Source organism: Grus americana, chromosome 3 (genome assembly GCF_028858705.1).
Source record: "Grus americana isolate bGruAme1 chromosome 3, bGruAme1.mat, whole genome shotgun sequence".
NCBI lineage: Eukaryota > Metazoa > Chordata > Aves > Gruiformes > Gruidae > Grus > Grus americana.
The window spans coordinates 108,356,479-108,369,867 of NC_072854.1; the positions used below are offsets into that span (position 1 = coordinate 108,356,479).

At 42.3% G+C, this 13,389-nt stretch overlaps 1 protein-coding gene across 1 annotated transcript in view; it reads left to right on the forward strand.

The window, feature by feature from the left end:
- The window catches only part of ALK (ALK receptor tyrosine kinase), a 324,766-nt gene that overhangs the window by 286,271 nt on the left and 25,106 nt on the right, over positions 1–13,389 (forward strand). The window contains exons 12-18 of the mRNA XM_054822404.1: positions 1,181–1,343; positions 5,600–5,750; positions 8,225–8,356; positions 9,276–9,420; positions 10,288–10,350; positions 11,980–12,078; positions 13,053–13,205. Of these exons, the coding sequence (XP_054678379.1) occupies positions 1,181–1,343; positions 5,600–5,750; positions 8,225–8,356; positions 9,276–9,420; positions 10,288–10,350; positions 11,980–12,078; positions 13,053–13,205 (906 nt within the window). The remainder of the gene's footprint in view (positions 1–1,180; positions 1,344–5,599; positions 5,751–8,224; positions 8,357–9,275; positions 9,421–10,287; positions 10,351–11,979; positions 12,079–13,052; positions 13,206–13,389) is intronic.

Consider the following 13,389-nt stretch of genomic DNA (forward strand, 5'->3'; position numbering starts at 1 on the left):
GAAGCAGATCAAGCAATTGCTCTATCTGAGCTAATTAGTACCATCACTGAAAGAGTCTGCAAATGTTGTATTGCATTAGTGGAAGCTGGGGAGGCGGGAAATGCTGCCCTATGAGAAAGCCATAAGGAGGGCTGGCTGGCAACATCATTTGTAGAAATAATGATCTTTAGATGTATTTCAAGTTGTCTTTAATGGCAGTAGAATTAACTAACAGAGTTTATTGGATTGTGTATATTAGCTTGTTAATAAGTATGAATGATAAATCATGTACACCAAAATGCTCAGTCCACTTATTTTTCCATCTAGACCTTTTTGATTACATATGAAATACTTCCTGATATATTAGCAAATATGTTAGGGTGGATTTTACAAGAGCATTGTGATCTTGCAACTGTGCTGGTCCTAGTAATGAATCTTTAAGGAGAAGGATGGTGTTTTCAGCATCATGTATTCAAATTAAAAAATCAGATTTTTGAGGCACAAATCAGCAAAGCCTTGTTCTAGAAATCTATTCATACGGCACTAGTATCTCTGGTTGATGAAAATGGCTTCAATGGGGATGCATTGATTTACACTTGCAGTAATGGCCTAGAACATGCAGAGCTGAATGCTTGTTTTACAGGCCTCAGTTAGGTGTTTTGCCTTCTGCAGCTTAACTTGAATCTCTTGTGAACAAATCATTATTAGAAATATAATTAGTTTATTGTTATGTTTTAAACACTGAGATGATGTTGTATTCACAGGTTTTTGTATAATTAACAGCTACTTTCCCATATAAAATACATTGAATAATTAAATGTCTGTAGAAACTGACAGGGCTAAAATGCACCAGTCTTGAGGTGATGAGCATGCACTTTAACAGCCCATAGAGCAGAGCCCAAAACTGGGTGGTCTGTGTTGCATTTTACTCTACTCTGTGATCTTTGCCTTTTTGAGCCTTAGAAAAAGTAAAGCTATGTGTTCGTAGTTGTGATAGCTTTCAGGAGACATAGATGAAAAGCTGTCAAATACTGAGATACACAGCGCTATGAGTCTTTTAGAAGAATTCTGTGTTTGTTCTGGCTAAAACCTCAGGGGCCAGGTTCTTCTCTTGGTCCAGTACAAGAAAGTTAATAAAGAGCAGAACAGCTACTTGATCTTTGGACGTTCAGATTATGCTTTGTATACATCCTCATTTCAGATCACTGGTTATTCACAACATGTGGTGCCAGCGGACCGTATGGCCCCACGCAGAGCCAATGCAATGATGCCTACAGGAACTCCAATCTCAGTGTGATTGTAGGAGCTGAAGGGATTCTCCAAGGCATTCAGATCTGGAGAGTACCAGCAACCAACACATACAGGTAAGGCAACCATCTCTGATATTCATGATATATCTTTGCGTTCGAAACTTCTTCAAGCTGCAAATACATGCTAGGCATATATGAAGTACTGAAGATGCAACTTTTTGGTGAGAGAGAGAAGAGGGAGAAACAGCCGAGACGGACATATCTTTAGCCTAAATAGTTACAGGTTGGGAGAGCTCTATAAGTAACTGAAAATCGAGTGTTTTGACCTCCCCAGGCCAAGGGACAGACATGTTCCTATATGCTGTCCATTGAATTCTGGGATCAGAATGAGTTTTTCTCACTCTCAACCCAGTATAGGAGGCACAATCGTACGTCAACATTTCTTATGGGATAGCTTGCACCAAGCTGTGCTCAGCATCTTGACTGTTTAGAATCTAGGCGTGAGCACTGTAGAATTGATTTTGGAAGCCAGCCACCTAAATGTTAGGTTCTGTGATACTGAGGGTTCTAACACGTAAATCCGTCTGTGGAGTTATTTTCTAAGGGAGATGATCAGATAAGGTTCAATGCCACTTAATCAGATTTTTACCAATCATTTTTTTCTTTTTGCTCATGCTGGGGAAAAAAGTACAATCGAAGTTTGGTTCACTGTGGTTAACATCAAACTATTAACACGCATCACTTTGTAAGCAGAACTGTCTGTTTGAATCAATGACTGTCTAGTGGTGTTTTTTTATGCAATATTCCCTATTGAAACCAATGATGGTATCATGGATTTCAAAGCAGAACATTCCACTGAAGGTTTTGAACAAATTTCAGTTAAAACTTACTGGCACCTTCCTTTTTTTTCTTTTTATTGAAAAAGAGTATTGAGGGTAGATGTCAGTCTCTAACAGAAGTCTACTGCAAAGCAGTTTCAAGAAACTGGCTAGGCTAGGCTCAAGTTCTGCCTGAGTGCCTATTACCACAAGGATTGATGGTAATGAAAAAAGCATTAATGATCTTTTACTCAGCCATCAAAAAAGAGTTGCCTGAGGTGAACAGAATTTTTCAGGACCAGCATTCAGTAAATATGGTTATAAAGTATAGCACAAAAGAAAAGAGGCAATAAACTTACAACATTGTCATTTCTTTAATATCACAGCCCAATAAGAGGGAGAATTCCAGTGCAACTGTAGGCTAATTTTTGCTACATGATACAAACTACAGGTCCTGCAGGGCAGACCTGTCTATTTAAGTCCTATAAATGACCTAACCGACTTTTAGGTTCTGTATAGATAATAACTTGCTAATGTCATTGGTAACCTATATATAAATGGATGACATTCTCTTCTGCACCACTTAAGGCTATAGTAGAGAATTGACAGCCTAAGGGAAGGAGGAGGCAATTGTGGGCTTAAATTAACTTGACATCTTCCTGATTCTGGGCTGCTGAAGGGGCAGCAGAGCCCCTCAGTATAGCGTAGCCCTAGGAAAATGTCAAGTTGCAATATCAGTTCTAGGGCTTCCCAGAGCCTGGACCCACTGCCTGTATTTAGCTCTCCCCTGCAGGCCAGCCACACTCCAGGTCCTGTAAGTTAGTCTGATAGCCATCTCCAATATACCTGACCCAGAGATAAAATCCTCGAGCTGGCTGTTGGGCTCTTAAGAAAGCTGTTGTTATGCCATATCAGTGTGTTTTATGCTGCATAATGTAGAGCAGTGAGTTACATTCCTGATAATTGCATAAGAAGGATATAGATTTGTGAACACAAGGCAGAGTATGCATTATTAAAATGCAAAGACAGAAAGCTCAACTTTGCACAAAACTCTACTAGCACAAGCTAAGCACACCCAGAAAACCCCACCATCTGTGAAGGTCTGGGTAAGCTGCCACACACTGCGTTGTAGCTTCATTTGAAGATGGGAGTCCTACGTGCTGCCATGCCGATATGGACAAAATCATCTGGTTTGCTCCCACAGGACTGCACATCGTATAACAATAAAGTTAGGCAATATAAAAGAATATTTTCCTTTTCAGATTTCCTTCTAAGCATTCAGAAGGTCTTGTCATCCCATATCTAGGCTTATGATCAAATATGAGAGAAGTGTAGACATTACTATCCATTACCTGAATTCTTTCCATTTTCAAAGCAAGAGTCTTTGGTCCATTTTGCTAAGCACCCCATTTGTTGTCACTTTCACTGTCCTCTCTTTTCTCTGGTCCCTTCATGTAAGGTAGCACAAGAACATGGCACAGTGAAATGCAAAAAGGTGTCCTAGGTTGGCCAGCCTAGGCACTAAATTTTCTCATATTCTCAAAACCAGCTCCAGTGTTTCCCATGACCTGGTGGATTTTTCTTCCTCTGTCCCTGGTTTGCACAGGCAGTGCACTCTGCTCATCCTGATCCTTCCTGAAGACGTCATTTTCTTTTTCAGTTCCTACAAGTCTCATAGTAAAAGAAAAGGAGGAAAACAGTGGAAGGTATTCTGTGTTCTGGTTATATCTGCTCAGGGTGGTTTGATCTTTCTTCAAGGCCAATATGGTTAAATGGATTCCTTCTGTAAAAGAAAGTTGTGCCTAGGGAAAGGGATCCTGCTAAAACTTGAAGTCAAGATAACCCATCTGTTTAAATAGTGACACCCATTTTGAATAGGGAATGACTGTCACCTGAATCTACTGGTTTTTATTTGTCTGTAGCCTGTGAATGAGATCAAAATGGGTTCTCCTGAACTTCCTGACATCATTGCTTGTATGCAAAATCTGTTCATACACAGAAAAATATGGCCCCTAATTGCAGCCGATTAGCCCTGCCAGCTTGCCGTGCCTGATAGTGCACCTCATTAGCCATTACAAAATTCTACAGCAAATCAACTCGGTCTTCAGATTCATGCAGCATCTGTTCAGGGTAGCCCAGTGCTGTGTCCATCACTTTTTCTGCTGGCTCCAGTGCAGCCTTACTGAGGAATGATTGCTTTGGTTATCAACAGTGGCATGAACATAATCTTGTCACATTATGAGGATCTAATGTGCTTTATGAGGCACTTGATGTTGCACAGTTGCTTTGACATCAGAACTGCTCCATGCTGACTGCCTTGGAGCGATATCACAAGGTGAGTTCCTCATGTTAATCCTTAAGGCAAGTTGCTGGCACTGCTGGTCCGTTCTGCTTGTAGCCTGTTTGCATGCAGGACTGCGCTGGACAAAGACCAGCCAGGTGCTAAAGAAGGAGGTGAAGTAGAGCACCTATACTGTAACTGGTAGGAAGCCAAGAGGAAGTTTTTTATTCTCAGCCCTGCAGCCACTGTTTACACTCTCCAGGTTGAATTTTGCTCTGATGGAAATAGCTGCAAAGCTACTGAAGTCAATGGAGAATCACCTGCTTATTTCAGATCTAAACTGAGCTGCTGTACCACTACTCACTTGGTTAGAAACTTGAGTAACTCAGTCTTTTGTTGCAGCAGAGAGTTGTATTTTATCATGATTTTTATAAAGTGCTTTGAAATCCTTTGGTAAAAGGTGCTTGAAGTATGTAAATAGTTTATGTAATTAAAAAGGGAGAGGGAGAAGCTGAGCAATACAGTGGTGCAACCAAATCTTTGGGTATATCAGCAAGGATGTCTGAATCTTGACTGCTTGAAATAAAAGTCCCAGATCTTCAACTGAGACTGCAGCAGCCTGTGTATGCAACCTGGCCACTCCTGGCTGGAGACAGTGAGGCATTCATGGTGACTGTGAGTTCAGCCAGTGGGCTTCTGCCTTCCTTGTTTATGCAGGTAGCGTTGTGTCCATCTACTCTTCTGTATTCCTCTGGTACCAGGAATAGGAGAGCTGTTTCCCATCTGGTCCATGATACCAGGACCAGTTATGCTGTCTGCTTTCTCAAATCTCCCCCTGTCAATCTCGTGCTTAATGTTCTCTTTAGCCATATGTGCTGTACTTATCGGTTCTCCTGCTTCTGTTCTTTCTCCTTCTTACTGCAAAGCCTCTCAAGGGCTTGCCTGCTGGGAAACAAGATGTGTTTCATATATGAAAGTTTGAAACTTCAGGGACTTCTCACTCTGTCCTCAGCAAGTGTTTGCCCAAGAATCAAAGTGAAAGAAGCTGTTTTGTAGCTACCCAAGATCATAGGTCCATGTGGAGCAGAGAACCTCAGTCTTCAGGCTTTGGGTTTAGATTTATTTAAAGTGTCAGGTCTTCAGGGCCTGGCCCTGTGACACTGTGTACAGTTCAGGTGTGCAAAACACTCAGTACCCAGAAGTGGTTTGTACTACCTTCCACCTGTCTGGGACAACTGAGGTGCCAGGCTCTTGTTTTCTTTTTCCTGTAGCATCTCAGGCTATGGAGCTGCTGGTGGGAAAGGAGGGAAGAACACCATGGTGCGGTCCCACGGCGTGTCTGTGCTGGGAATTTTTGACCTCCAGAAGGATGATACTTTGTATATCTTGGTGGGACAGCAAGGAGAAGATGCTTGTCCTAGCGTAAGTGATCACCCTTTCTGTTTTGCCTTAATCACTGGAGTTTTGCCAAATCCATGGAGTTTTGTCTGCTTACAGAGAAAATCATTGTCCTTTAGGGGTTTTGGGTTATATGCTTCTAACGGGTAGCTGCAGTTTTACTGGGAGAGCAAGAGTGTGAAAAGATGAAGTACCGTATCACTGTGCTTACTTCCTTTTCAACATTCAGGCCCCATTGATAATACACGAGAGGTTCCTGATTGATCTGCATGTCTCAGAGCATCTGTGTGGGTTTTGGGAGAGAAAAGCCAACTCTGCCTTCCTTTCCTCTGGAGATCAGTCTTCAAGGTTGACTTCACAGGGCCTAGTCTTTGCTCTGCTGTTGAGCCCAGCCCATTATAATACCCTGCAACTCTGGAGACACCCACTTCACAGGGCCTGTTTGGCTATTCTCTGTATAAGAATGGGAGAGACAAATTACTCACTGCTGGGTCAGTCCTGATTTTTGTGTTACTAACCAATCGCTGCTGCAAATGCATTGATAGAAAAGTGCGACTTCCACCATTTGCAGGCGCAATATTCTATTAATTGTTTAGTATTCTTTGGAGGATGAGGGCATAGGAGATTCTTAGAGAGGAAACTGAGCATTATCTGCTGAAATTTCACCTACAGGTTTGAGCTAGACATTTAAATGCTGTGTATTTCTCAACTGTTAATGTCTGGCATCCAAGAGATGAAAGCTTTGCAGTCTGTTACAGCAGAGAAAGGTTGAAGGATTTAGTCAAGAAAGAGAGGTTCTCAAGGCTGGGTGCTGAAGTAAATAATGTTAAAACTGGAATTATACATATCTGCAAACAAACCATTAATATGAAGCCTCTTTGAAATGAGAAATGCCCTAACTCAAACTTCCATCTAACATCTATAGCTAGGACATTACAGCTGAGAGTAATATATGGACTCATTAAATTGCAGGCCACTGTAATCTTAGTGAGAATTTATTGAGTGCTAATGTAATTCTTTCATTGAGGCAAAGAGATTGCATTGACTTGTAGAAGGGACTTTTACTAGATTGGATTGTAATCAGTTATGTCTTTGCCATGAAGGATTATTTTTTTTTTAATTCAATTGTAATCTAGTGGTTCCTTTAGATCGTTGACTTTGTCATTTTATTAATCATCCCTGCCCAACTCCAAATCAATTAAGGAGAGGGAAGACTAGGGAAAAGGAGGATTGTTTAGTTCCATAGCCAAGTCTGCACACTCAAAATGGATGCCATTCATTCTCTGACACATTTTGTGGTCAACAGCATAATTTGTAACATTTATTGGGTTCCTCTTCCAAAAGAAAACACATATATGAAAGTAGAAGGAAGCAGAAGATCAATCCTACTATAACAACTGTTTGTGCATTTTTCCCTTAAAGTGGTGTTGACTTTGTGAGTTCAGTGTGCATAACAAGATAGCGTTACTGAGATGAAACATATAAAGTAAAATAAGCTAGAAGCAAAGCTTGCAACTTACAAATACTCACAGCAAAGTCCTGCTTGTCCTGCACTTAGTGCTCCAATTTAAAATTGGAGCGACAGTTACCTCTTTTAGGTCATAGTCTGGAAGTACTTACAGATGATGGTTTAATGTTGTGTTTGAAATCAGTTAGCGAATTCAGTGTTTTGCCTATTACAGAAGGTTCATTACATTTGGAGCTAATTGGTGGAGGGGAAAAAATGCTAAGCAGGAAACATGAAGGCATTTTAGTGAGGGATTTTCTTTAACATCAGGTCAGCATTGCAATCAAAGGTGGGATTGCAGCTGTTTTGGTAGGCTTTGAACTAGCTAGCACTGGTAATTACAATAAAACTGCTACTACGGCATAAGCATCAGATGAACATCAAAATTTGCTTGGAAGTCTAGATCAGTAGTAGGCGGCTAGTCCATGCTGAGCTCATTGCTACTGTTCACGCTGTGACCACCTAAGTTAAAGCTAGCTCTGGTACATCTACGTGAGCCACCAATACACCTTAGTTCTGGATAGCTGCACGTTTGCTGCCTGGCCCCAACCAACGGGGCACTGGAAGAGGAGTAAAGAAACTTGAGTTCTCTCTGTGTCTCTGCCATTTGGCTGTTGTATGACATGGGGCAAGTCATGTCATTGCAGAGTTCCCTTCCCCCACTTGTGAAATACAGATAGTTAATGCTGGGAAGTATTTGGAAGTAAATTCTGCTACATCTTGTATGTTGAAAGTTTATGGAGCTGTTTTACATGGTAATAGATATCAGCACTGAGCTTGCTTCAAAATAACACAATTAAAATGGCAACAATTTCTTCCTGAAGCAAAAGCTAAGGTTCTTCTAGAAGAGTATTCACTTGCTTCTGCTTATGTAGTTTCACTGGAGGACAGTTTATTGATTTGGGAGGGTGAAGGGTCCAAGAGGCCTGTGTGTGTGTACAAGGACATGGAGATTTCTTACCAGAATTCAGACCTAGTCTTCTGTTTGCAGACTAATGATGTTATACAGAAAGTCTGCATTGGAGAGAACAATGTGATTGAAGAAGAGATCCGTGTGAACAGAAGTGTCAATGAATGGGCAGGAGGAGGTGGAGGCGGAGGAGGTGCAACTTACATATTTAAGGTATGGAAACGTAGTCCCCGTGCACCTTCAGCATGAACACATCCTGCCACTTGCCTCTAGTATTGCAGCCTGAAGTACCTGAGAACCCTTTATACACCTCTGGGGAAGGATCCACAATGTGGCCTCCGGGCATCCTTCATTTCCATCTGATAGCTGTAGTGAGCTGAGTTGGCCCTTCACACTTCTTAGAAGAAGTGCTACGCAGTATGGCCACAGTTGCTTCAGTGGCTTAGAGTTTCCTTTGCAAACATAATAGTTTGAACTGGATTCTTTTCAATGCAAGCTGACGTGCTGAAATATAATTCTACAGCAAAGGGCAAAATTGCACAGGACTTTATTCATATCTGTCATTGTAGAGCATTAGACTTCAGCTACACATTTGGCCTATACAGTGCAATGACAAAAAAAGTTGAGGATAGCCTGTATGTTTTCTGTTGGCAACCCTGTAGCTAGAGGCTGCTGATCTTTTCTGTCATGTACTAGCTGAGACAGTGCTCATTCCAAACACTGGTTTCAGGTGTTAACAATACGTTTAGATCACCCAGCTTCTACATAATTCCAGCTAACTCTGCATGCTCAGTTTCCAGTGTGGCAGTCCTTTACCAGTGGAGACACTATATTGCGCTGTACAGAGCAGTGCTCCTTAGCTGTTTCATTTGATGAAAGTCATTGCATGGTAACATTACAAGCTTTCTAAGAGCCATCAGCATTGTAGGTACAATTCATAGAGCTGCTGCTGCCACTGTTCTCTGTTGCAGAACTTGGTAGGACTAGTGCTATTCATTAATCTTGTGGACGTGGGTGCATTAAATAATGCAATGGTAATTTGTAGTGCTGAGCACTAACTAGCATGTGGTTGAATTTCCATTTGCATGTCTAACTCAGTTTGAACACTGTCTTTATTTCTGAATCTGTTAAGATGGAGAATGGAGAACCGGTCCCCTTGATAATTGCAGCAGGAGGTGGTGGCAGGGCCTACAGGGCCAAAACAGACACATTTCATCCAGAAAGGCTGGAGAATGATTCCTCTATTCCAGGGCTGAATGGAAATTCAGGAGCTGCAGGTAAGGAAAGTTTCTTCTTTTTAAGAAAACCTTTATGAATATGTGGTACTCCCAGATTCCTCCTCACAAGGAGGTGAGAGGAAACTCATGAAAACACAGTTCAGGGGGAATACGGAAGTATAACAGATACACGTAGGATGTAACCACAGTGCAGGATGCTTGGCCTAAATAGGGGTATCAGAGATGGTATAGCCATAGCAATGGCAATATTCTCCCAAAATAACATAATGCCTCTGATAAGCAAAGTTGTTTGATTTTTGGTGTGGGAGTTTGCAGTGCTGATGTGGCCATCCTGCACGCTGCACTGTTTGCGCTGTGTAGACATACTCACAGTTTCCCTGGCTTATGCAGAAAGAGCATAATTGCACCCTGGCTAGAAGTCTCTGTGAAGAGACCTTGGACTGAACAACCAGCAGAGCTGAAAGTGAGTCACTGGTGAGTATGTTGCATTTAGAGTGGGGCTGGGACATGTTTTCACATCCCTTTCACTAAATTCCTTTTGTTCCACTTCAGAACTGACATAGAGTTTTTTTCAAAATTATTTTTTGCAAAGAGAAGGGGAAGGCTTTGTAAACCAGAAACAAGTGGTTGGGGAATAGGCAGGGATATCTTTTTACATTTTCCGTAGAAAATACTTGTCATTGTACAGTAGGTGAAAAGAGGTGCAGATGATTAACATGGTCAAAAGCCCTACAGAAGGGTCACTGTAGCACTGTGTAGCTAGCCCATCCCCTCTTCTAACCAAGGCATGAGATTCTTACTTTCAGCTGAGGTGCTTTGAAGGAATGCTTGTTCTGCAGATCCCTGCAGGGTTTTATTACACAAAAATAACCCCTGCCTTTGCCTTTTCTCTTCTCTTAACTGCAGGTGGTGGAGGTGGCTGGAATGATAACACTTCCTTCCTGTGGTCAGGAAAATCCTTGCTGGAAGGTGCTACTGGAGGAAGATCCTGCCCCCAGGCCATGAAGAAGTGGGGGTGGGAGACAAGAGGGGGTTTCGGAGGGGGTGGAGGGGGGTGCTCCTCAGGTGGAGGAGGCGGAGGATATATAGGTAAAGTGGCTTCGTGTTCAAGGTGTCCCTTCCCCTCCTTTAGTGCTAATGATCAGCAAAACGCTGATAGATAATTCTCCTGTAGCTGGCATATTTGACTGTGATGTACTAGTATGTCTGTATGTTGCCTTTTTAGCAGTAGATGAACGTATGGCATTTAGTCTTTGAGCAAATAGCCAGATGTCAGTCCTTCAGCTGTAATCCTGGCTTTGCACTCTGCAGAATGTGCCATCAAGATCCTGCTGTGATTCTTGAGCCTTCCATTTTGGGGTTATAGTGCTAAAGAAGGAGGAGCCACAGGCTCTGTGCTCCTGTTTGCCAGCACCTGTGTTTTGAGTACCTTGGTCCTGGAGACTGGCAGCCAGGCTTTATGCCAGGGGAAAGATGCAGCTTCTTCTACCCTGCCCTGCTGTGGGTGGGCCTTGGTCCTGTGCAGGTGGTCTCTGGGGGCAGAGGCTCAGGCTGCCAGCCAGGACCCCTCTTAATAATGACGGTGGTGTTGACTTCAGTCAACAAGGAGCTAATTTCATGTGCTGCTGGTCTCAGGACAGCTGTCAGATGGCATTATGTTGATTATAACTGGTGTGGGCCAGATTCAAGATCTCTACTAACCCATAATCTCCTGGGCCACATAGTTTCTTCAGCCATCTGCACTGTGGTGGACTTCTTAACCCCTGGCTCTCCACAGCTTAAATGAAGTCTATGATAGACTAGAAATCCTGAGAGGAAGTGATGAGCTTAAATGATTAAGTGCATGTTTTGTACCAATGTTACTGTGTAATGCTTCTTTTTCCAACAGAATGCCTCACATGACATAATTTTAATTTCACTGAAGATGATTAAAGAGGAAAAGCCATTTTTGGGTGGGGTGGGGGAATCTTTGCATGCTTGCAGTACTAAATATATGGCCCATACTGTGCTTCTAATATGTTCTACATATTGCCCGTACTTTGCTCCCAATATGTTCTATATGTCCAAGCACAAATGAGCAACTCGTAAATTCCTTCAGTCCCCACTCCTGGTGGACCACCCTGCTTTCAGGGTGCGAAGGAGAGGAAGGATATCGGATTATCCATTCCCTCTGCTGACACAGTACATACCTTGATCATCAAGGGTACTGAACTTAGCCCTTGAGTTCTGGTGTTTTCCAGTCTCTTGACCACATTAATTTTAAGAAGGGCTTTTTTGTTTTCACAGCATCCAAATGATTAAAGATGAAGTTTATGCTTTAGGTGTGCCTTAGTTTGCAACAGTCTGCCTAAAACCTCAGAGCTAAGAAATTGATTGTCACAAGCTGTTGCAATTAAATTGAAGTCCTAGAGATGAAAGACCAGTGGTTCATGTCACAACTCACTAAGTGTTCCCTATGTGTTAAATACTTTGATTTATTCTCTTTTCTCATTTGGATGCCTCCCTAAATATACTGCAGTCATGCATGTTTGCAGTGCTTATCTGTATTTTAGCGCTAATGAGCCTCTGCCTGTTAAGGTAACTTCTGGTTTGACGTAGGTGGCAATGCTGCAGTGGACAATGACCCAGAGATGGATGGGGAGGATGGTGTGTCCTTTATTAATCCAATTGGTACTTTATACACTCCAGCGCTTAAAGGTATTCATGTTGGTCGGAAGTCTCCTTTCATGTTAAGAATCGTTTGCATCTGTAGGACACTTTAAATGCCTTTGAGTATAGCCTAGTGTCATCATGAACATGAGGAGGCAGAAAGATGGCATAAGTCCAATGGGGAATAAACAGAGGTAGCAGGAAGAAAGCAGGTGGAGACAATGTCAGGTCTATTAGAAAACACTTCCCAATGATATAGTCTACCAGTCTATAGAATAATTTTGGCCAAGGAAAGTGGTAACAGAACCTCGTAGTTCAGATAATTTACAAAATAAACAGACAAAGCACCTGACTATTCACTAACAAACATTTTCCTTAGAGCATCCCTCAGCAATGTATCTGGCTTGGACCAGGGAGTTTCTAGAGAAAACAGAGCAGTGCTGCCCAGCAGTGCATGGGAGTGACAAATACTGCCACTCCAGCCTGTGTTTGCCCAGAAGTCAGTGTCTTGAATATGTTTGCGATGTGTTCAGAAAATACAAAAATATCTATTTGCTCAAAAAAAAAAAAAAATGTTTGCTTTAGAACAGCCAGAAGTATTTTCAAATGCAGATGCACTCTGGCCTGGTAGATTCAGCCCAGAAGTTTTGAAAACATTGCAGTGTTTGATCTCAGAGGGAGTAAAGGCCAGGAAAGAAAAGGGTGAGCCCCACGAACGGCTGAAAGGGCAGGTTTCCCTTGGCCTCAACAGCAACCTCCTTGCTAACCTGGTAAGGACTATCTGCTCAAAGAGAGCCAGGGCACCTCAACTGCAATGGAGCTAATTTAGCTGGATGTTATTGTCTAGATAAGAAAAGGACAGGAGCTATGGAAGGTGGGGAGAAATCGGTTTCTTTGATGGGGCCCACCCTGCCACATCTGGCAATCATGACCACCATGTCCCCTGTTTCTGTCAGTGCCCAAGGAAACGATATGAATAATCTTTTCAGTAATTAACTCAGCTTCTTTCATCCACTCCCTAGTGACAGAGGGGCATGGAGAGGTGGATATTAGGCTGCATCTTAACTGCAGTCACTGTGAGATGGACGAGTGCCGCGTTGATCTTGAGACTCAAAAAGTCATTTGCTTTTGTGAGCCAGGCACAGAGTTGGCTGAGGATGGTGTGTCTTGCATAGGTAAGTAGGTGTATGGGGTAAGCTGCTAGCATGTGAAACAGAAAATGCGTGGCAAAAATCTGTAGTTTGAACTGTAAGACATCCTGAAAGTGTTATCTAGTCTTTCTTAAAACTGGCTTCTGTTGAATGTTCTGTTGAACTGACATCTTTCCTGCTGGTCTGTGCTGGTATATGCTGCAGAGTT